General features: G+C 56.5%; 3 protein-coding genes across 3 annotated transcripts; 2 read left to right on the forward strand and 1 right to left on the reverse strand.

Annotated features, from left to right (window-relative positions):
* Positions 1-3,106: 3,106 nt before the first annotated feature.
* Slc17a7 (solute carrier family 17 member 7) lies at positions 3,107-13,382 on the forward strand. Its single transcript, XM_027920447.2, has 12 exons — positions 3,107-3,184; positions 7,284-7,536; positions 8,507-8,625; positions 8,866-8,980; positions 9,062-9,149; positions 9,351-9,437; positions 9,529-9,671; positions 10,260-10,409; positions 10,540-10,672; positions 11,313-11,423; positions 11,815-11,942; positions 12,159-13,382. Exons 1-12 carry the CDS (start codon positions 3,123-3,125, stop codon positions 12,450-12,452), a joined length of 1,683 nt encoding a protein of 560 aa, XP_027776248.1. The 5' UTR covers positions 3,107-3,122; the 3' UTR covers positions 12,453-13,382.
* A 569-nt stretch (positions 13,383-13,951) lies between these two features.
* Positions 13,952-16,152, reverse strand: Gfy (golgi associated olfactory signaling regulator). The gene is made up of 3 exons (XM_027920448.2): positions 14,985-16,152; positions 14,575-14,748; positions 13,952-14,151 (listed from the first exon to the last, which is right to left on the reverse strand). The coding sequence occupies exons 1-3, from the start codon at positions 16,150-16,152 to the stop codon at positions 13,952-13,954; spliced, it is 1,542 nt and encodes a 513-aa protein (XP_027776249.2).
* A 2,436-nt stretch (positions 16,153-18,588) lies between these two features.
* Positions 18,589-19,390, forward strand: Pth2 (parathyroid hormone 2). Its single transcript, XM_027920323.2, has 2 exons — positions 18,589-18,716; positions 19,216-19,390. The coding sequence occupies exons 1-2, from the start codon at positions 18,592-18,594 to the stop codon at positions 19,388-19,390; spliced, it is 300 nt and encodes a 99-aa protein (XP_027776124.2). The 5' UTR covers positions 18,589-18,591.
* Positions 19,391-19,494: the final 104 nt, after the last annotated feature.

Genomic DNA, 19,494 nt, shown 5'->3' on the forward strand with positions numbered 1-19,494 from the left:
GGGGATGTGGCTCAGTGGTTAAGCACCCCTGGGTTCAATCCCTAGTACCAAAAAAGAAAAAAAGAGGGCTGAGGACATAGCTCAGTTGGTAGAGTGCTTGCCTCGAATGAACAAGGCCCTGGATTCAATCCCAGCACCACACACACAAAAAAAGCCGGGAGAGAAGAGGGACGTTGGATTGTAGTCCCAGAGTCCCCACCCCAGCTCAGGCCTTATCCTCTTCCCATGGACCCCTTCCCAGCCTCCTGTTCTCTCTTTCTCTTCATTCGTCTTGAGCTGACCTTGTTCTTTTCTGGTTCACAGCCCTCTGGCTCCCCAGAGCCCCCAGGAGAAGGTCCAGGCTCCTTAGTAGTCAAGGCTCTGTGTGGCCTGGCCCCCTTCCCTGCCTCCATATGATCTCTTTTTGTTGGGACCCAGGCACACTGATAGTGGCCACACCCTTTATTCCCACCTTCTCTTGGCTTCTGTGTTACTTCCACTTAGCATCCTCCAGTTCATCTGCCAGTTTTCAGTTCTCTTCAGCTCCCATGCGGTGGTTATGCATTCAAGGGGGCACTTCCTGACCAGAATTTCTCCCCGTGCACCCAAATGTAGAGAAGAGGCTGTTGGCTGTTGGCAATCACATTGTCTCTAGTGCCTCCTGCCCCTCACCTGAGGGCTTCCCATTCCTGGAACCCTGCTCCATATCACAATTACACCAAACTCTGAGACCTCAAGCCATCAGGTTGTCGTCTGCCTCCTGACTTTGCAAGTGCTGTTTCCTGTGTTGGAGATGTGCTCTCCACTCCACCCTCCCACACATGCATTGTCCCAGAGGCCCCTTTTTGGTGCTGGGGATTGAACCCAGGGCCACTGGAATGCTAAACTCATCCAGCACCACTGAGCTACATCCTAGCCACCCACATCCTTTTTCTGGAACATTGCCTGAAATTTTTTTCAGATTTTATACTTTGATCTTTCCTGGCTGAGTTGAATTCTCAGTGCGACAATGCCTGATTCTTAGTAGGAACTCAGTGTTTGTTAATGAATTACTACCAACACTCTGCTTTCATAGTAAGCACTAGGAGGATAAATAAGAGGAGGAACCTCATTGGTAAATTTTGGAAGAATAGGGAGGAGGCCAGTGTGGCGGGAACCAAGTAAGCTGGGGCTGGAGGGAGTAGCCCTCAGATAGGTCTGTGGCCCCAGAGTGAATAAGCGAATGTGGCTGCTGTGTCCACCAGAGGGCGCAACGCACCCTCATCAGTTTGGCTCCAAGGACTACATCTCCCAACTGCCCTTCCCCAGCAGAAATGGGGTCAGATGGAACTCTCGTGAGGTCCAGCGGCCTCTGGGACTTGTAGTTCGGATGGGGACCCTCCCTCAGCAGCCGAGGAACTCATTCCTACGTCTGGAAAAAGTGTGGAGCTGCGTCCTTTCCTCTTTCCTTGGTCTCCATGGTGATGGTTCCGGCGAGGGCCAGGATTTGGCAGCGACGGGGCCCCCTTCCCACTCCCTCCCCTGCACCATCTGCTCCTCCCTCACACCTGGCCGCGAGCCCCGGCCTCCGCCTCCGCTCCCAGCCCCGGACTCGCTGCCACAGGGTGGCGCGTCTGAATGGCTTCGCCGCTTCTCCCCGGACCCAGGAGTTCCGACTCAGTCTTCTCCCGGGGATCCGGGAGTTTGTCAAGCACAGACAAAACTGTGAGAACCAGAGACCCAGCCAGTCCCTCCTGGAGGCCAGAGGACACGGTGGTCGGTGGTTTCCCGGCTTCTCGGCGCCCGCCGGCCGCGCCGTCTGCTCCTCTCACCTCTTCGCTGGCCGCATCATGAAAATTTAATCTCAAATGCATTTGCGGCCCGATGCGGGGAGGCGGTGGGGAAAGGAGCACCCAGCTGGAGCCTGGATCTGGATGTGGACTCAGCCCAGAGGGGCTGGGCTGGAGAACTGTCAGGGGCGGGGCTGGAATCCAGGGGTGGAGGCAGAACTCAGAGGGCGGGGACAGTCCCGGGCCAAAGCAGAACTCAGGGCTAGACAGACCCCAGGGGAGGACAGGCTCGGGGGAAGGGGACAGATCCCTGAAGGCAGCGAGAGAACTCTGAGGGCGGGGGTACCTAGGGGGCGGGGACACAGGCGGAGCCCGAGTTCAACCCGTGAGGACACCACCTAAAGAGCGGAGTAGATCCCAGGGAGCTTGGACGGAGCCCAAAGCGCAGCCATTCCAGGGGCATGGGGAGAGAACACCGAGTAGGGAGGGAACCACGGAGGTCTCAACGGGCAATGGGGGTGGCTATAACAGTAAGGAATGAAATTCAGAGGGTGGAATGAAACTCAGGGAGAGAAGGAACTGGGAGAGGGTCGAGGCGAGCGGAGAAGTAGAACTGAGAGGCTGCGGGATTCAGCGGGGGGGGGGGGGGAAGGAATGGAACCCAAGGATGAAGAAATTGGGTGGAGTGAAACTGGAGGGGACAATGTGTGAATAGATGAAGGGGCGGGAACTGAGAGAAAGAATTCCCTAAAGGAGAGGAAAACGACGTCTGAATGAGAACGCTGGACCCGGAGATGGGGCGGGATGGGAGTGAATTGAGTGGGGGCCAGAATTCGGGGCGAGGTGGAAGTGGGCTACAGAAGCAGTTAGGGACGGGAGTGGAAGGATGGAATTCCAGGGGATGAAAGTGCAGGAGGGAACTCGGGGGGCGCTGAAGTGGGGAGCCAAATCGAGGATGAGGAAGAGAATTCAGAAGCGGAGAGAAAATCTGGGTGGAAGGACCCAGGGAGGGTGAAACGCGGGAGGCATCTTGGGGGGCGATGTAATTCCGAGTGAGTTCAGAAATTAGAGGCGAAGTCTTGGAATGGACAGGCGGAGACAGAGGGTGGGAGGGCTGGGAAAGGGGCGTGCCTGAAATATAAGGGGCGGGATCTAGCGTGGGCCGAGGCGGGGCCTCTCTGCGCCCCTGCCCCGCCCCGCCCCCGGTGCTGAGTCCTGTGACAGCCCCCAGGCAGCCGGCACTCGCAGCCTCCTTCCCCCCGAGCGGAGCTGCGGGGCCGGCCGGGCCGGGGCGGACCCCGGGAGCCCGGACGCGGCCGCCCGGGCCCGCGGGCGGGGGGATCGGTGGGGGCACCGGCGTCAGGGGCAGTCACCATGGAGTTCCGCCAGGAAGAGTTTCGGAAGCTAGCGGGTCGCGCCCTCGGGAAGCTGCACCGGTGAGCCTGGTGGAGGTCTTGGGAGGGGAAGAGTGTGAGGGTCCCAGGAGAATGCTCATTCCCACCTGGTAGCAGGACAAACAGACAAGGCAATACCCTAGGGTGGTGTGTCGGGGGGTCCTCCCATCTGTCCAGTTTTCTCGCTTAGTTTCCAAAAGCTCCGTTCTCCCCGTCCAGTCTGTCCATTACCTCATTCATTTCTGTCTACACCTCACGGCACCCTGGGCGCTGCTCTTTCTCTGGGACTGTACATCTCCCTTGCTCAGGGTCTCTGTTCTGTTTCTGAGGGTCTCTGTACCACTCTCTCTGGGTCTCTTCACATTTATCTCTGGGTTCCTGTCCCCTCTTTTTTTTTGGATCTCCATCCCAGTCCCAGGGCTTGCTCCTCCGGCTCTTCTCTGACCATTGCTGTCAGTAGGTCTCTATCATAAACTCCTGACTCTGGACCTGACTCTGGGTCTTTCCTCTTCACTGAATCTATGGTACCACCTTCTTTGGGATTCTGTCTCCTCTTTTTCTGGATCTCTGCTTCCTGCCTCTCTGAGTTGTATTTCCCCACCCTGGGTCTCTCCATCTTTCTATGTCTTTCTCACTTTCTGTCTCTCGGGGAGTTTAATCTGAAGCTAAAGCGGATTGGGGCCCACAGGTCCTTGTCCTTGACGGGGGTTAAGCTGGGGGGGCAGAGGCCAGGGTATCCTGGGTCCCTGAGGGAGAAGAGAGTTGCTGTCCAAAAAATTAGGCTTCTTGGGTAGGACAGACTTCCCAAAGGATACAGGCTAGAGCTGAGAGGGACTTCCTCCCATCCAGGGTGGTGACTCCAGTGACCTGGGTGTCCCTCAGGGTAGTATGGACACATCCCCTGCAGTCTCTCACCCAACCCCAGCTCTGGCTCCAAGTCAGAGAAATTACTCAGCTGCGGAGAAGCCTAAAAATACCTGGCCACAGTGCAGGGAGGAGACAGCCTCCTCAACACTGTGCCTCTGCCCCCATGCCCTCAGACCCTGTGCCCTTGACCCACAGCCCCAGTGCCACCTTTGGTTGATCCTCAGTTCATCTCACTACGCCATTCAAGTCCTTTCTAAGTCTGACATTAGTCCTGCTTGCTGCAGATCACCTCCTAGCTCCAGAGTTACCCCACCCTTTAGTAACATGAGAGACAGGAATAAGGCTGGACAGAGGGAGGAGGCAGGGGGATGGCGCAGTGTGGGGGGGGGGTGTAGAGGGGGAGCTGAGAGCACTTCACTCCTTCTTTTTCCCAGTTTTCCATCCCCTCCCCACCCTTTTTCTCGCCTCCTTTCACGAGTTTCTCAAAATACATCAGTGCGAAGTCAGGAGAGCGAGAGAGAGAGAGAGAGAGATGTGCTGGTGGAGGGGGCTGGGGGGGCGGCAGCAGGAGGGATGTGCTCCTTAGGCCCCCTCCCTCAGTCTGTGCTTCTCAGTTTCTCATCTGTGTCTGGGTTTCTCTCAGTCTATCTCTGCCTTACCCTCACCTCTCTGAACTGCCTCCTCGGTCCCCAGAGACCCCAGAGTTCAGAGCTCAGGCCAGGACACTGAGCAGGGAGTTAGTTGGTGCAGAGAAGAACATTTGCATCCAAAGCCAGGGTTCCCTTTGAAGGCTGGAGAAGAGGGGAGAATGCCTCTTCTAACACAACATCCCATGTCATCTTCTAGGTTCATTTGGGAGTGGGGGTGTCAATGGCTGAGTACAAGACCTGTCATTTGAACCCAGATCAGTCTAGTCTCCCTCCTCAGCCTGGTACAGAAGATGCAGTGATGCTAGAGTGGGTGGAGGACGCTTGGGCCAGGAAACAGACAGTACCCAGACAGACTTGGGACAAGGACATGGGAGGAAGGGGAATGCAGGGAGATAGGAGCCAGAATACCTCCTTTCTGAGAGTCAGACACTGGCTGGAGCAAAGCTAAGGAGCTGAGGGCTGAGAAGGACCAGGCCCCATTGCTATTCTTTTTTTGGGGGGGAGGGATTGAACCCAGGGGTGCTTAACCACTGAGCCACATCTCCAGCCCCCGTTGCTATTGCTATTCTTGTGATGACCTTGATTCTGCTTTCTGAACCTCACTTTCCTTGTTGTACAATGGATAGATAAAAGCAAAAGGACATAAGGAGACAGAGAGTGCATTCCTGAGAAAGGGCAATTGAGACCTCCTCTCCATTTTGGTCAACTACCTCTTAAACGTGGCTTCTCCTCATCGCTGAGTCCCCATGCCTGAGGTCGAGGCATCTCTCCAAAGAGGGGAATGTGTGGAGGACAGACACCCAGAGAGACAGGAGGGGGATCTCCACCCAGACTCTTCCCTCTCTGTTGTGTTGTCTGCGTTTCTGGTCTTCTAAACAGTTACCATCACCTTGTCAGTCCCTCTTTAGTAACTTGCTAATCTTGCCCCCATTTTATAGATGTGGAATACTGAGACCCCCAATTATAAAATCTTGGTTTGAGATCTGATATCTTACAATATACACCATGAATATCACATTTCAGGGGCTGCAATCACACCTTGGATTTCAGGGTCAAATATCTGATATCCAGATGGGTCAAGACCTAGTCTCATTGGGTGACATGTTCTAACAGGGGGTACCTGAGGGGAGTCCCTACATATTATTCATTGTAGGGGTTCCAGTTCCACCTGTCTCGGATCTCTGTCTCCTCTCTCTGGGTCTCAGTCTTCTTCCCCCCAGGTCTGTCCACTCTTCCCTCTTTCTGACCTCTCCTGTTCTTACCAGCCCCTCCCCACCTCCTTAAGTTCCGGGATGGGAGCATGGCTGTGTTTTCTCATCTCTTCCACTTCCCTCCCCCCAGACCGTCTGGCTGTTCTTTCCTCCCCCGTCCCAGTCTCCCTCGCTTCCATCTGTTCTAGCCCCTTCCTGGGATCCAGCCCGATACCCTGGCTGCTTACCCGCCTCAGAGAGGGGCCACACCTCACACATCAGTCCCCAGCCCGCCTCGCCTGTGTCTCCTACCTTCTCCATCTTTCAACATTTGGAGTGTCTGTCCCCTCCCTCGGCATCCATGTCCTCTGTCCTGCTTCCTCCCTGTGTATCTGTCCTCCTCTCTGGCTCTCTGCCTCCTCTCTCTGGGCCTCTGTCCCACTCTCTCTGGGTTTCTGTGCCCCCTCTCGGGGTGTGTGTCCTCCACACTCTCCCTCTCTCTCCCTCCTCCTGTGTTTCTGACCTGGCTCTCTCTATTCCGCTCCTCTGGGTCTTCCCCACCTGTCTCAAGGCATCTCTTTTTTCCCTGCAGCCTCTCTCTGGGTTTGAGGCGGCCCTCCGAGTGCCCTATCCATCATCACAGACTCAATCCTGGATCCAGAATGGGCGGGGGCGAGAATCACGCTGGGGAATGAGCCAATCTCCCTACCAGGGCCATCTGTCCCCTGCCAGGACACCACCCGCCATTCCCCCTCCCTATGCCCTAGGCTGACAGTCTGAACTCCAGGTCCCCCAGGGATGCCCAGGCTGGGCTGCCTGATTCCTGGGCCCGCTGGCCTTCTCCCCACCCCCTTGTTCCAGGCAATGGGATTCTGGTGGCAGTGGTGGAGTCAGCTGGGTGCCAGCCCCACACCTGGGGCCTGGAAGCAGGGAAGGGCCCGCCGCGGGGGAGGGCAGGGGTAGCTGGGAAGCATCTGTTCTTTTGACACCTTTGCTGAGGTTTCTCCTTGGCACCTCTGCTTCCTCAAATAGACTGAGGTCTGGAAGAGGGGGCTGGGAGAGTATTTGGGCCCTGGAGTGGATGTTGGGGACATAGTCTCTTGGATCTCAAAGGGATCTTTGGTCTAGAAGTCCTGAGTTGAGAGCGGTGACAGTATTGGAGGTTAACAGGGCGAGCATCTTCATGCCTGAGCCTGAGGGAGGGGAGCGTTGGGGATCCAATTTCCTGGTTCAAGGAAGATGGAGATGGGGACTAGATTCCTGGATCACGGGGAGATAAGAGATCCAGGGACTTGGACTCCTAGCAAAGAAGGGGGTGAGGGCTTAGAATTCTGGTTCTCAAAAGCAGGAGCCTTTGCACTGGACTCCTGTGTCACAGGGAGTTGGGGGCTGGGGGTGAGGACTTCTGAGTCTTTGATTCTTGTTGCCCAAAAGCCTTCTGGAGAAGCGACAGGAAGGTGCGGAGACACTGGAGTTGAGTGCTGATGGGCGCCCGGTGACAACGCAGACGCGGGACCCGCCGGTTGTGGACTGCACCTGTTTTGGCCTCCCTCGCCGCTACATTATCGCCATCATGAGCGGTCTGGGCTTTTGCATCAGCTTTGGCATCCGCTGCAACCTGGGCGTGGCCATCGTCTCCATGGTCAACAACAGCACGACCCACCGCGGGGGTCACGTGGTGGTGCAGGTAGCTCAGGGCGGAGCCCGGGTGCTAACCTTGCCCACACCCCGATGACGTCATGTTCGTCACATTCACTTACACTCGGTCCAGGCCACGCCCCTCCCAACCACAGCCTCAGTGCCTTGGACGGTATCACTCCTTAGCTCTAATCTGGCTTCAGGTCTCTCCACTTCCTAAGCTCCGCCCAGATCTAAATGAAGCTCTGCCCCCTTTTGGGTCCCTGATTGCAAAAAATAGACTCTGTCCCACCATTAGGTCCCCTATGTGTTATCTCTTTTCCGTTTCGTACTTACCAGTGATTTTGTTCACACCTGTGCCCCACGCTCATGTTCCTGGCTCACATCTGCTTAATCCCAGGCCTATCTCAAATTCCTCCCTAAACTTGATCCTGTATTTTCTGAAGTCCCGCTGCCCCCTAAGTTCTGTCCCATCTGCTCTGGCTGTCCTAAAACCTCGCCCCAACTCAGACTTTCCACTATTTTAAGTTCATTATGGTAGAGGCCATGCCCCTGCCTCAGCAGGGGAAAATCCTGGTTTGGACTGTGGACTACCTACCAGAGGTCCTCCTTTTGTTTCCTTCCAATCAGGACCACGCCTAATTTAGCAGCTCCTTGTCCCTGCCCAAACCGTAACCAGGTCATCCCACAAACAGGTTATAAGATGAATAGAGAGACACACGCATGCTATGGGCCCTAAAACATTCATTCAGGGAAGGGTACTGAGGTAGGAAAGCAGGCGGAAGGAACATTCTAGGCAGCAATGGGCCCCGTTATTAAAGTGGTAGTACTCATCCTTGCAACGTGAAGAGCGGTTAGTCGACTGACAGAAGATGGTCTGATATTTGATTGGCATGTGTTTGGGGGTGGGAGGGTATCCTTGCGGCTGATTGGCCAAGGGGCTAATTCTGTGGACGGTAATTGGTGGAGGGCAGGGCCTGGGGCAGGGCGGCTGGTTTGATGTGCCTTTTGGCCCGCAGAAAGCCCAGTTCAGCTGGGATCCAGAGACTGTCGGCCTCATACACGGCTCCTTTTTCTGGGGCTACATTGTCACTCAGATTCCTGGAGGATTTATCTGCCAAAAATTCGCAGCCAACAGGTATGGTGGTGGGGACTCAAGGTGGCTGGAAACTACAGTTGAGAGGAGTTAGTGTGTCTTGAACTTGGGGATCTGCCTCCAGGGAAATGGGAGGAGCCTGAGTTTGGGGCAGGGCTTGTGATCGTGGAAGGTGGGAATCACGGATTAGGTGGGACCAGGGATTCTAGTGAACATAGGGCCTAGCCTGGTATGGGCGGGGAGGGCATCCTAGAAATCTTTCTCTCCCACCCTTCCCATCAGGGTTTTCGGGTTTGCCATTGTGGCTACCTCCACTCTAAACATGCTGATCCCTTCAGCTGCCCGCGTCCACTATGGCTGTGTCATCTTCGTGAGGATCCTGCAGGGGTTGGTAGAGGTAAAGCCCAGCCTCATACGACCCCGCCCCCCATCCGACCCCGCCTCTTCTCATTGACCTTGTTTTTTTTCCCCTACCTAGGGGGTCACATACCCTGCCTGCCACGGGATCTGGAGCAAATGGGCCCCTCCCTTAGAACGGAGTCGCCTGGCGACGACAGCCTTTTGCGGTGAGAGAAAGGAGCTGAGGACCCAATTCCTGCATCCGAGGGAGAAGGGGTGTGGTCTTTCCTTCAGACTTTCCGCTATTTTAAGTTGCGCTATTTAAGGGTTGAAATCCCTTGGGGTCCCAGAAAGGCGAGGTCCGAGGGTCCACATTCCTGAGTCCAGGGAAGATGAACCAGTTTTCTAGCCAGCGTCCTCTTCCTTAGGTTCCTATGCTGGGGCGGTGGTCGCGATGCCCCTCGCCGGGGTCTTGGTGCAGTATTCGGGATGGAGCTCTGTTTTCTACGTCTACGGTGAGGGCCCCCGACGCCTGGTTCCAGGTGGCTCTGGGGCGGAGCGGGGCCCGTCGTCACCCCGTTCCCATGCCCTCCTGACCCCCTTCAGGCAGCTTCGGGATCTTCTGGTATCTGTTCTGGTTGCTTGTCTCCTATGAGTCCCCTGCACTGCACCCCAGCATCTCCGAGGAGGAGCGCAAGTACATCGAGGACGCCATCGGCGAGAGCGCCAAACTCATGAACCCTGTTACGGTCCGGGGCCAAGCTGGGCGGGCGGGGAGGGATGTCTGGGCTCGCACGTGACGGCGGGTTCCTGTAGACTTGAGGAGACAGGACTGGAACACAAAAACTAGAATCTAGGAGCCCATTACGCTCCCTGGAGGACAGGATTAGCAGGTGCTGGGGGCGGGGTTAGGTCGGGAGGTGGGTGGAATTGGAACTGCTAGTGAGGTGGGGTTCAAAGCAGCCGGAGGAGGATCCGAAGGTGGGGGGTTTGCTAGTCCTTGGGGTGGATGAATTTAGATTTAGGGGGGGGGGTGACCAATAGAGAAACTCCTGGGCTCAATGTATATGGGTCCCTGAGGGTCTCATAGAGCTGACACCTGAGAACCTGAGAGGCCACCGGAGAGCCAGGATGCACCCCTTCATCCCTGAAATATTGGGGTGAGGTTGAAATCCCTTGGGGTCCCCATGGGGAAATAGGATGGCCAGTGCCCTTAGATCCCTAGAGTTCAGGATCCCCGGATCTCTACGGGACTGTAGTGGGGTCACTGGAGGGACACGGAGAAGCATCTAGCTCTGTCTCCATCTTAGCGGCCTCTCCCATTCCCCAACCCCCAGAAATTTAACACACCCTGGAGGCGCTTCTTCACGTCTATGCCAGTCTATGCCATCATCGTGGCTAACTTCTGCCGCAGTTGGACCTTCTACCTGCTCCTCATCTCCCAGCCCGCGTACTTTGAAGAAGTGTTTGGCTTTGAGATCAGCAAGGTAGGCCCAGGAGGAGGGCGCCGCGGGGGTGAGAGAGGGATCCCCAGGCAGGGAGAAGCCGGTGGAGCATCTGCAGGCAGAGACAGCGGATCAGCAATCTCTGACGGCACCCCAACACCTGCTCCTGCAGGTGGGCCTGGTGTCAGCGCTGCCCCATCTGGTCATGACTATCATCGTGCCCATTGGGGGTCAGATTGCGGACTTCCTGCGGAGCCGCCGCATCATGTCCACCACCAACGTGCGCAAGTTGATGAACTGCGGGGGTGAGTGGTCTGGACCTCACAGCAGAGAGAGGTCGGACGAATACAATGAGTGGGTGTCCTGCGATGGGCGAGGCCTAAAGGCGTAGTCAAAGGCGCGGTTAATGGGACAGCGCGGGGTTGGCATAGCGGGGTTGGAGGGATAAAGGCAAGCCTGCAAGGAACAGATTCTCATGCACCAGTCTCAGAGGCCGCGCGTGTAAGGGCAAGGAGGGTGTTCGAGACCAAGCTGGGTATGAAAGTGCGGGCCTTCAAGTGACTGGGCAGAGCAGGACATTAGGGCCTATGAGTGATTGGCAGGGATCTGCAGGGGCATGCTGTCTACAGTGTGTGTGTGTGTGTGTGTGTGTGTGTGTGTGTTGGGGGGCAGTGACAGAGGGAGGGCATGAAGGTGCACAAATGTGGTTCAGATCTTGCAGCTTCCGGGTGTGGCTTAGTTAGGGGACTGTGGCAAAGGCTGGTCTTGGGAAACCAGGGGCCTGCTCCTGGGTCTGGAGGAATGAGAGAAAAATCCTGGGCCCAGTACAGAGGTCACCCATCTGGGATGCAGAGAAAGATCGGGATGGGAACCGGTCTGGGCAGGGCGTCTGGGGCAGCCTGCACCCCGCCTCGGTGGGCACTCAGGAGACACGGCCCTCCTTAGGCTTTGGCATGGAAGCCACGCTGCTGTTGGTGGTTGGCTACTCACACTCCAAAGGCGTGGCCATCTCCTTCCTGGTCCTTGCAGTGGGCTTCAGTGGCTTCGCCATCTCTGGTGAGAACCGCAGATCCACAGCTTGTGGGGTGTTGGTCAGACATATAGGGAGCTTCCTGGCTCAGAAATGGACCTTCCTGCCTTACAAAAGGTGGACTAAAAAGTGTGTGTGGGGGGGTGGGGGTGGGGTTCAGTGGCTCCAGAGGCTGAGGCAGGAGGATAGGAAGTTCAAAGCCAGCCTTAGCAACTAATGAGGCCCTAAGCAACTTATGGAGACCCTGTCTCAAAATGAAAATGAAATGGGCTGGGGATGTGGCTCAGTGATTAAGTGATTCCTGGGTTCAATTCCTGGTATCCTCCCCCCCCCATAAAAGAGAGGAAGTTGTCCTTGGGGTCTGGGACATCCCGTGGGAGTCCTGGTGTGAAGCCTCGTGGCTTGCCTCCATGCCAGGGTTCAATGTAAACCACCTGGACATCGCTCCGCGCTATGCCAGCATCCTCATGGGCATTTCCAACGGCGTGGGCACGTTGTCAGGCATGGTGTGCCCTATCATCGTGGGTGCCATGACTAAGCACAAGGTCAGTGTGCAGACCTGGCTCCCTTGCCCTCCAGATGTATGCCTGGCTGTTTCTTGACCACGTGTGTCACCTGGGCTCCACTGCTTGCCCTTTCTGCTCTCAGAACCTCAGCCTCCCTTTCTTTGCTTATCCTCCCAAAGCCCCCACCTTGTCCACTCTCTATCCCTGTCTGTCTGTCCTCTTACTTGACCTGATCCTCTGTTGTCCCACATACAGACTCGGGAGGAGTGGCAGTACGTGTTCCTAATTGCCTCCCTGGTGCACTATGGGGGTGTCATCTTCTATGGGGTCTTTGCCTCTGGAGAGAAGCAGCCATGGGCAGAGCCCGAAGAGATGAGTGAAGAGAAGTGTGGGTTCGTTGGCCATGACCAGCTGGCTGGCAGTGATGAAAGTGAAATGGAGGATGAAGCGGAGCCCCCTGGAGCACCCCCTGCTCCCCCTCCTTCCTATGGGGCAACCCACAGCACGGTTCAGCCTCCCAGGCCCCCACCCCCTGTCCGGGACTACTGACCATGTGCCTCCCACTGAATGGCAGTTTCCAGGACCTCCACTTCATATGTCTCTGGCCTGAGTGGCAGTGTCAAGGAACCCCACTCCTCTCTGTCCTGCCAGGCCTAAGACGCACTTTCCCTTATCCCCAGTGCTGTCAAAACCTCTTCCCTTCCCAACTGCCTCTCAGGGGGAGTGAAGCTGCAGACTGGCAGTTTCAAGAATACCCAATTCCCCTTGAAGTTTCCCTTCTCTACTTGTTCTGCCTCAGTGGTTTCAAATCTCTCCTTTCAGGGCTTTATTTGAACCGACAGTTCAATCTCTTACTCTTGTGGTTTTTTGAGGCACCCCCCTCCTTTCCTTTAACCCCAGAGACTCTCAGGTTAATCCCTGAGATTCCTCAGTCCCCCTCCCCAGAAAAGTTCAAGGTCCTCCTCTAGAATTTCCAAATCTCTCCTAACTCTTCTGCATTTCCTAGGCTGGTTTACCAATTCCCCATCCCCGCCATTCCAGGGATTCATTCTCACCAGCGTTTCTGAGGGAAAAAACGGCGGTTTCAACCCCTCCCCCCTCCCCCCTCCCCCCTCCCACCAGCAGAGTCTGCTGATGCACCAAATTCACCAACCTTCTCCCTAGCTTTGCACAACGTCCAGGGAAACAACCAAAATGGCAGTTTTAACAACATGCCTTCCTCCCCTCCCCCGTGCACTTTTTCTGATACAGTTTTCAGGTCTAAATAGTGGCTGCTCTAGTCTATTAATTCAATGGTTTGAAGCCACCACCATTGAACTTCCCCATGGTGGTTTCAAGATGCCCCCACTTCCCCCAATTCCTTGCACTTTATTCTCCTGGGTGGTATCAGACTACCCGAAGTTTCTCAGTGGCCATTTGTTGTGTCCCTCAGGGGCTAAATGACTTAAAGTCTGGGATCCTTCCCCTCTCAGATACCCCTCTTTCAGTTTAGAATTTGGGGAACATATGTAGGAGAAGTCACAGAATCCCAGGAAAGGGAGTGGGACTGGGGAAAGGAGTGTTTTTCCTGGGGCAGGGTCGTGTCTTGGTGTCTGACTCTGTGATTGTAAATCCTGCCCTGCCCCACTCCAATAAAATGCTTTGGTGTACAGACTCGGTTGTCCTGGGTTGTAAGGTCACAGGAATTCTGACCCTCAGCCCTCCTCCCTCAGACCCAGGGGTCCAGGCCCCAGCCCTCCACTCTCAGATCCAGGTACCCTCTTCTCAGATCCCAAAGTACCAGCCACTAACCTGCTCCCTTCTTCCTCAGTCACAGCCAACTCTGACCCCTGCCCCTGGCGCCCAGAACGCAGGTTGGAGGTCTCAAGCTGTGGGAACACCTGATTTATTCGGCCTCAGCCCGATTCTCAGATCAGCGAAAGCGTTTTCTGTTTCTCGGATCCTCTACTGGGGAGCTCCACTAAGCAGCCAAGCCTTCCAGGAGGACAGGACCTCTGGGTTCTCCCTCCCCTTAGCAACGCACGGGTCGGAGAGGGCCCGGAAGGGGTTCACACGAAGTTGTTGGGGAGCGTGGCCGGGGACAGCGACTCCAGGCGCTGGGGCCGACCCCCGCGTGGCGGCGGGGGCAGCTTGGGTGGTAGTGGGGGTGTGGGAGGGGGCTGCTTGGTGGCGATGTGTGAAGGGACCCAGGCATCCGGTGCATAAAAGTAGAGGTCGTAGGGGTCCTTCGGGGTGTCCAAATGCAAAACTGTGAAAGCAAAGGGGAGGGGTCATCCCCCGGAGGACGGGGTCTGGCGACCGGGGCCTGTCGGTCTCCTGGGCCTCGGGCCGATGAGGAGATCGGAGAGATTCCGACCATCCATTTGAAATGGGTTTTAAAGAAAAGGTTGAGGGCCTCTGGAGGGGGGGGTGGTTCCACGGGAAGGGGCGGGGCCTTGAAGGGGGCGGGGAAATCAGGGCCGCTGCAGAGCCCCGGGAGGGGCCGGTGCCAACTGCCTTGGGGAGGACCTGGGGTGTGTTTGTGAAACTTCAGATAACAGGAGGGCAGGACGTGGCCTTGGGGGGGGCTTTTATTGGTCTTGAATGGGGTTCTGCATTTTTTGGCAGGGCGCCCTAAAGCGCCCAGAAGGTTAAGGAAACGTGCAGACCTTCCAGGGAAAGCAGGACTCACCTGGCTCATCCCCGCCGTCCGGGAGCCGGTGGTGGGCGAAGGACCGCTGTTGGGCCGCCCGGCGGTAGAGACACCACAGCAGCAGGAAGATGCCGATCAGCAGCCCCGTCCCCGCAAAGAACAGGCACAGGGCCCCTCCTGTCGCGCCACGTGGGCGTCCCACCAGAGTCACCCCTGAAGCAGGAGAGGGGCAATCCAATCTAGTTTCTTCCTCCCAGACCCAGGGTCCAGCCCCAGCCCCCTCCCTCAGACCCAGGGTCCAGGCCCAGCCTCCTCCCTCAGACCCGGGGGGTCGAGGCCCAGCCTCCTCCCTCCCACCTGGGGGTCCAGCCCCAGCCCTCCTCCCCCAGGCCCAGGGTCCAGGCTCAGCCTCCTCCCTCAGACTCGGGGGTCCAGGCCCAGCCCCTCACCGGTCTCTTTCACTCGCTCCACCACAATGATAGTGTTGACTCTGTCACCTCGGCTGCGTCTCTGAGGTCGGGGTGTTGCAGGGGCCTGCTGATTGGGGAGCTCTTGAGAAACTGGGGGACCTGCGATCCGGGCTGAGGGAGGAGGCGTGTCCGGCCCTTTAGGGCCAGAGTTCTGAGGGGCCTTCAGCTCACTGGTCCCTGGAGAATCTGAGGTGGGCAGTTTAGAGAGGTCAGGCTGTGGGGCTGTATGGGTCTCTGCTGGGGGGTTCAGGTGCAGTCCATTTAAGGCAGTGACTTCATCCTCGAGGGCCATAAGCGTTTCTGGGTGAAGCCTAGTGGAGGTTTCAGGCTCAGAGGTCGTGGAGATCTCTGTTGCATCTTGGTAGTGGGTTGGGGGGGACTCTGTTTGAGGAATGTCAGTAGGGCTGGAGTAGATCACAAGGGACTCTGGATGGGGGGTTTCAGTAGGGTCAGGATGGCTTGTTTCAGGAAATTCAGACTTTGGGATCTCAGTGGTATCAGTGTCCTGGGTTTCTAGAGATTTGGGATCAAGGGCCTTGGTGGCGTCAGGATTTGGGGCCTCAGGGGTTTTAGCATGTGAGACTTCAGTGGTATTAAGTTGAGGATTCTCTGGGAATTCTTGGTGTGTAGTCTGTATAGGGTCAGTGTTTTCGATCTCAGGAAATTCTGGGTGTGAAGTTTCTGAGAAATTAGGTTGGGGGGTCTCAGGGGATCTTGGGTGTGGATTTCCAGTCGGGTCAGGTTTGGGAGTCTCAGAAGTTTCCGTCACTTTGAAGGGGTTAGTTTTGGGGGTATCCAGGGGAGCTGATACTGAGGTTGTGTGTAATTCAGGCTTAGGGGTCTCAGGGGACTTGGGGTATGAAGTTTCTTGGAGGTGAAGATTGAGAGTCTCAGTGACGTGGAAGGGGGAGGTCTCAGGAGAAACCGTATTAGGGGTCTCAGAGGGCTCAGGATAAACAGTCCCAGGGAATTCTGGGTTAGGCCAATCTTTAGTGGAATTTTCAGAAGCACCAGGGGAGGTCTCAGAGGGATGGTCCATCCCCTTAAAGTCAGAGTCAAGAGGTGGAGAGGCTGAGGGGGTGGCCTTGGAACCCAGCTGGGCCAGGAGGAAGACGAGGAGGAAGAGGATCGGGTTGAAAGATTTCATAGCTCTGGGAGATGCCTGTAGCTGTTGGAGGAGCAGGAAGGAAGGGGTTAAGGTCGAAGCCTCCCAAGCCCCACCCACTCCCCAGAGGCCACTTCTATTGGCTCCCAAGTGGACCCGGTCCCTCTAGGGCCCTGCTTGGTGCCAGGGAAAGGAGCAGAACCCCATTGCAGCTCCCCAAAGGCTGTAGGGCTGTAAGCGCCGTCGCTAAGGAAGACAGAAGCGCTGGGCTTCTTGGGGGTGGTAGTTAATTTCCTTACCTGTTTCTCTAAGAGGTCCCAGAAAACTGGAAAAACATGACACCTCTCTAAGCCCCCATACATCCTGCACTTTAACTTTGGTGGGTGTCAGATCTCCCAGGGGACAAACCCTCCAGAGCTCCTTGACTCAACAATTGTTTACATGGAACCCAAGGAACAGCTTTTGGGCTGGAATCTGGGATCTGAGAGAGAAGGAAGACATTTGGGTTCTGGGCAAGAAGGTTGATGGGGGTTCAGGATCCTGGATACTGCAGGGTGAGGGCGCTAACGTTTAAATCCCTGGTTCTTTCCAGAGATTAGAAGACTGGAAGTTCAAGCCTGGAGTAGTGGCACACACCTGTAATCCCAGAGATTTGGGAGCCTGAGGCAGGAGGATTGCAGGTTCAAAGCCAGTCTCAGTAATTTAGGGAGGCCCTAAGCAACCTAGTGAGACTGTCTCAAAATAAAAAATAAAAATGGGCTGAGGATGTGGCTCAGTGGTTAAGCATCCTTGGGTTCAATCCCTGGTATAAAAATAAATTAAATAAATAAATAAATGCTAGACATTTGAGGGAGTAAGGCTTGCAGGGCTGGAGAATAGGGGGAGAAAGGACATAGGGGTCTGGAACTCTTGGGCCCAGTTAGAAGGAGTTTGGGAGCTCTGAGTCCTAGGCCCTCCAGAAATAGGCTCTGGAGGACTGGACTCCTCAGCTGGGTCAGGGGGGAGCTTTGGGGCAGGAGCTTTGGGTCTCCCTGTTTATCAAGGATGGAGCTAGGATCTCCACATTTCAGGGGCTGGTCTGAACAGAGATGCATTGGTCTGTGGTCAGGTGCAGGTGGAGGCAGCAGATGCCTGGATGGGACAGGGTCACTTGGGGTCTCTTACCTGCTCAACGGTGTCCAAGATAACAGCAGGTGAGCAGAGCTAGATGCAAAGACCTGTCAGTGCTGCAGAATGACTCTGGGTGGGGCAGCAGGAGCTAGGGTCCCAGAGGTGCACAGTGACGCACCTGACCCCCTCCCCGGGGATCCTGGGAACCTAGCAACAGCACTTAGGTTCTTAAAGGGACAGAGATAAAGGACATAGTTTTTTTGTGTGTGTCTTTTGAGTGGAGAAGGGAGTTAGTGACTGAGTGATGTGGGGAGGATGTGACCCAAACTACCTTCCCTTTGAAACCAAGGGTCTGGCCCTCTGCCTCGCCCAACCCCCAAAAGCCAAGGATTTAGGTCCTGGTACTTTCCTACCTGAACCCGCTGAGACAGGGCCCCCATCTCCTTCCTATCAGACCCAGGAATGCAGACCTCCAGCTCCCTCCTTCCCCAGATTCAGGAATCCAGGTCCCCAGCAATTCCTTCCCAAAGTCAGGAAATAGGGTCCCTGTCCCATCCAATCATAGACCTAAGAATCCAAGCTCTGTATATGTCCTCTCTGGGGAACTGGGATTCAGATGCTTATGTCCCACGTGAAGCCCTTTGGTACTTCCAGCCTCGCCCCCCCCCCCTGCTGTGGGGCCTGCTCTCTCCCTTGGGGGGGTCTCTGAACTTGTGCCCCTCTACTGCTATCTTTCCTTCCCTTCTCTCTGAGATCATTTTCCCTCCACCTTCCACAGGGGCCTGGCTCTGTCTCTCTCTTGTTTCCTTCCTCTGCCTCTCTTCCTCTGCTGCTTCCTTTCTTGCTCTCCTTCCCTTGCTTGGTCACCCTCTTTGTCCTTCCTTCCTGTGACAGTTTCTCCCATTTGTCTGTTTCTCCTCCTCTCTCTTGTTTTCCCGGGCTCTTTCTGTGTCTCTGATTTCTGCTCCTATGGTCCCTCTGCAGTCTCTATTTTTATCCCTCTGACACACCCACCCTGTGCCCACCTCTGTGTCTCTGTCTCTCCCCCTTCCTCTTCTCAGGTCTCAGCTCCTGGTCCCAATTAGTTGGTGGCCGCCAAGGAAGCGGCCAGGCCCCCACCCCGGGCTCCTCATTATCGCAGGCGGCTCCTAATGAGCCTGTGTGGGGAATTGACCGAGCGCCCCCAGCCCGGCCTGCGTCACTCCCGCCGGGGGCTGTGGAAAAGATATAAGGGGGCTACGGCGTCGCTGCCCAAGCCCACTGAGCGGTAGGGGACCTGCAGGAGGTTGTTGGGGTAAAGGGAGGATGGGGTCCGGGGTTCTGGTCCGGGTTAGACTGTAGGAGCTCTTCCTTCTCTCTCCTCCACAGGTGATGGAGACCCGCCAGGTGACCAGGAGCCCCCGGGGGGTGCGGCTGCTGCTGCTGCTGTTGCTGCTTGTGCCCTGGGGCACCCGCACTGCCTCAGGTGTGGCCCTGCCTCCTGCCGGGATCTTCAGGTAGGTGCGAGGTCCTGGGAGGGGGTGGGAACCCGAGGCGTGCGGAGAGACCCCAGGAGCGGGCGAAGAAACCCAGAGAGAGGACAGAGACTGGCCTGAAGGGGCGGTGGGGATGTTAGGGGGAGGGCGGACCGAGAATCAGCAAGAGAAAGAGATCCCAAAGGCCGATTCCGAGAAAGGTGTAGAGAGACTCGGTGCGGAAACGGATTCCTTCTTGGAGCAACGCTTATTGGGTTCTATTTTGCCAGGTAGTGCGCTGAGCGCTGGGGCCCGACAAGTGCGTGGGACTCGGTCTGGATTCTAAGAGCGATTCCGACCTGGGGAGGGGTGGCGGGGGACAGATCCACAGAAACAGAGACACCGACTGAGAGGAGAGGGGACGGGGGCGGGCAGGGAGACCACGGTGCAGTATTGGAGCTTCGAGTTAGACCGCAGGAAGGACCGCCTGCAATGGGCGGGGGCCTGGCCTCAGGTAATGGGTCCTTCCATCTCCCTACAGTCTCCGCACCCCCGGCCGGGCCTCGTGGGGTCCAGTCACCCCACTGTTGCGGCGGAGCCTGGCGCTGGCGGACGACGCGGCCTTCCGAGAGCGCGCGAGGCTGTTGGCCGCCCTCGAGCGCCGCCACTGGCTGAACTCGTACATGCACAAGCTGCTGCTGCTGGACGCGCCCTGAGCGCCCCGCCCACCCACATTAATAAAGACTCTGCGGAGAGCTCGCGCCTGTGCCTCCTTCCAGCGCCACCCGAGTGTGTGTGTGTGTGTGTGTGTGTGTGCGCG

This window comes from Marmota flaviventris, chromosome 18 (genome assembly GCF_047511675.1).
Source record: "Marmota flaviventris isolate mMarFla1 chromosome 18, mMarFla1.hap1, whole genome shotgun sequence".
Lineage (NCBI taxonomy): Eukaryota > Metazoa > Chordata > Mammalia > Rodentia > Sciuridae > Marmota > Marmota flaviventris.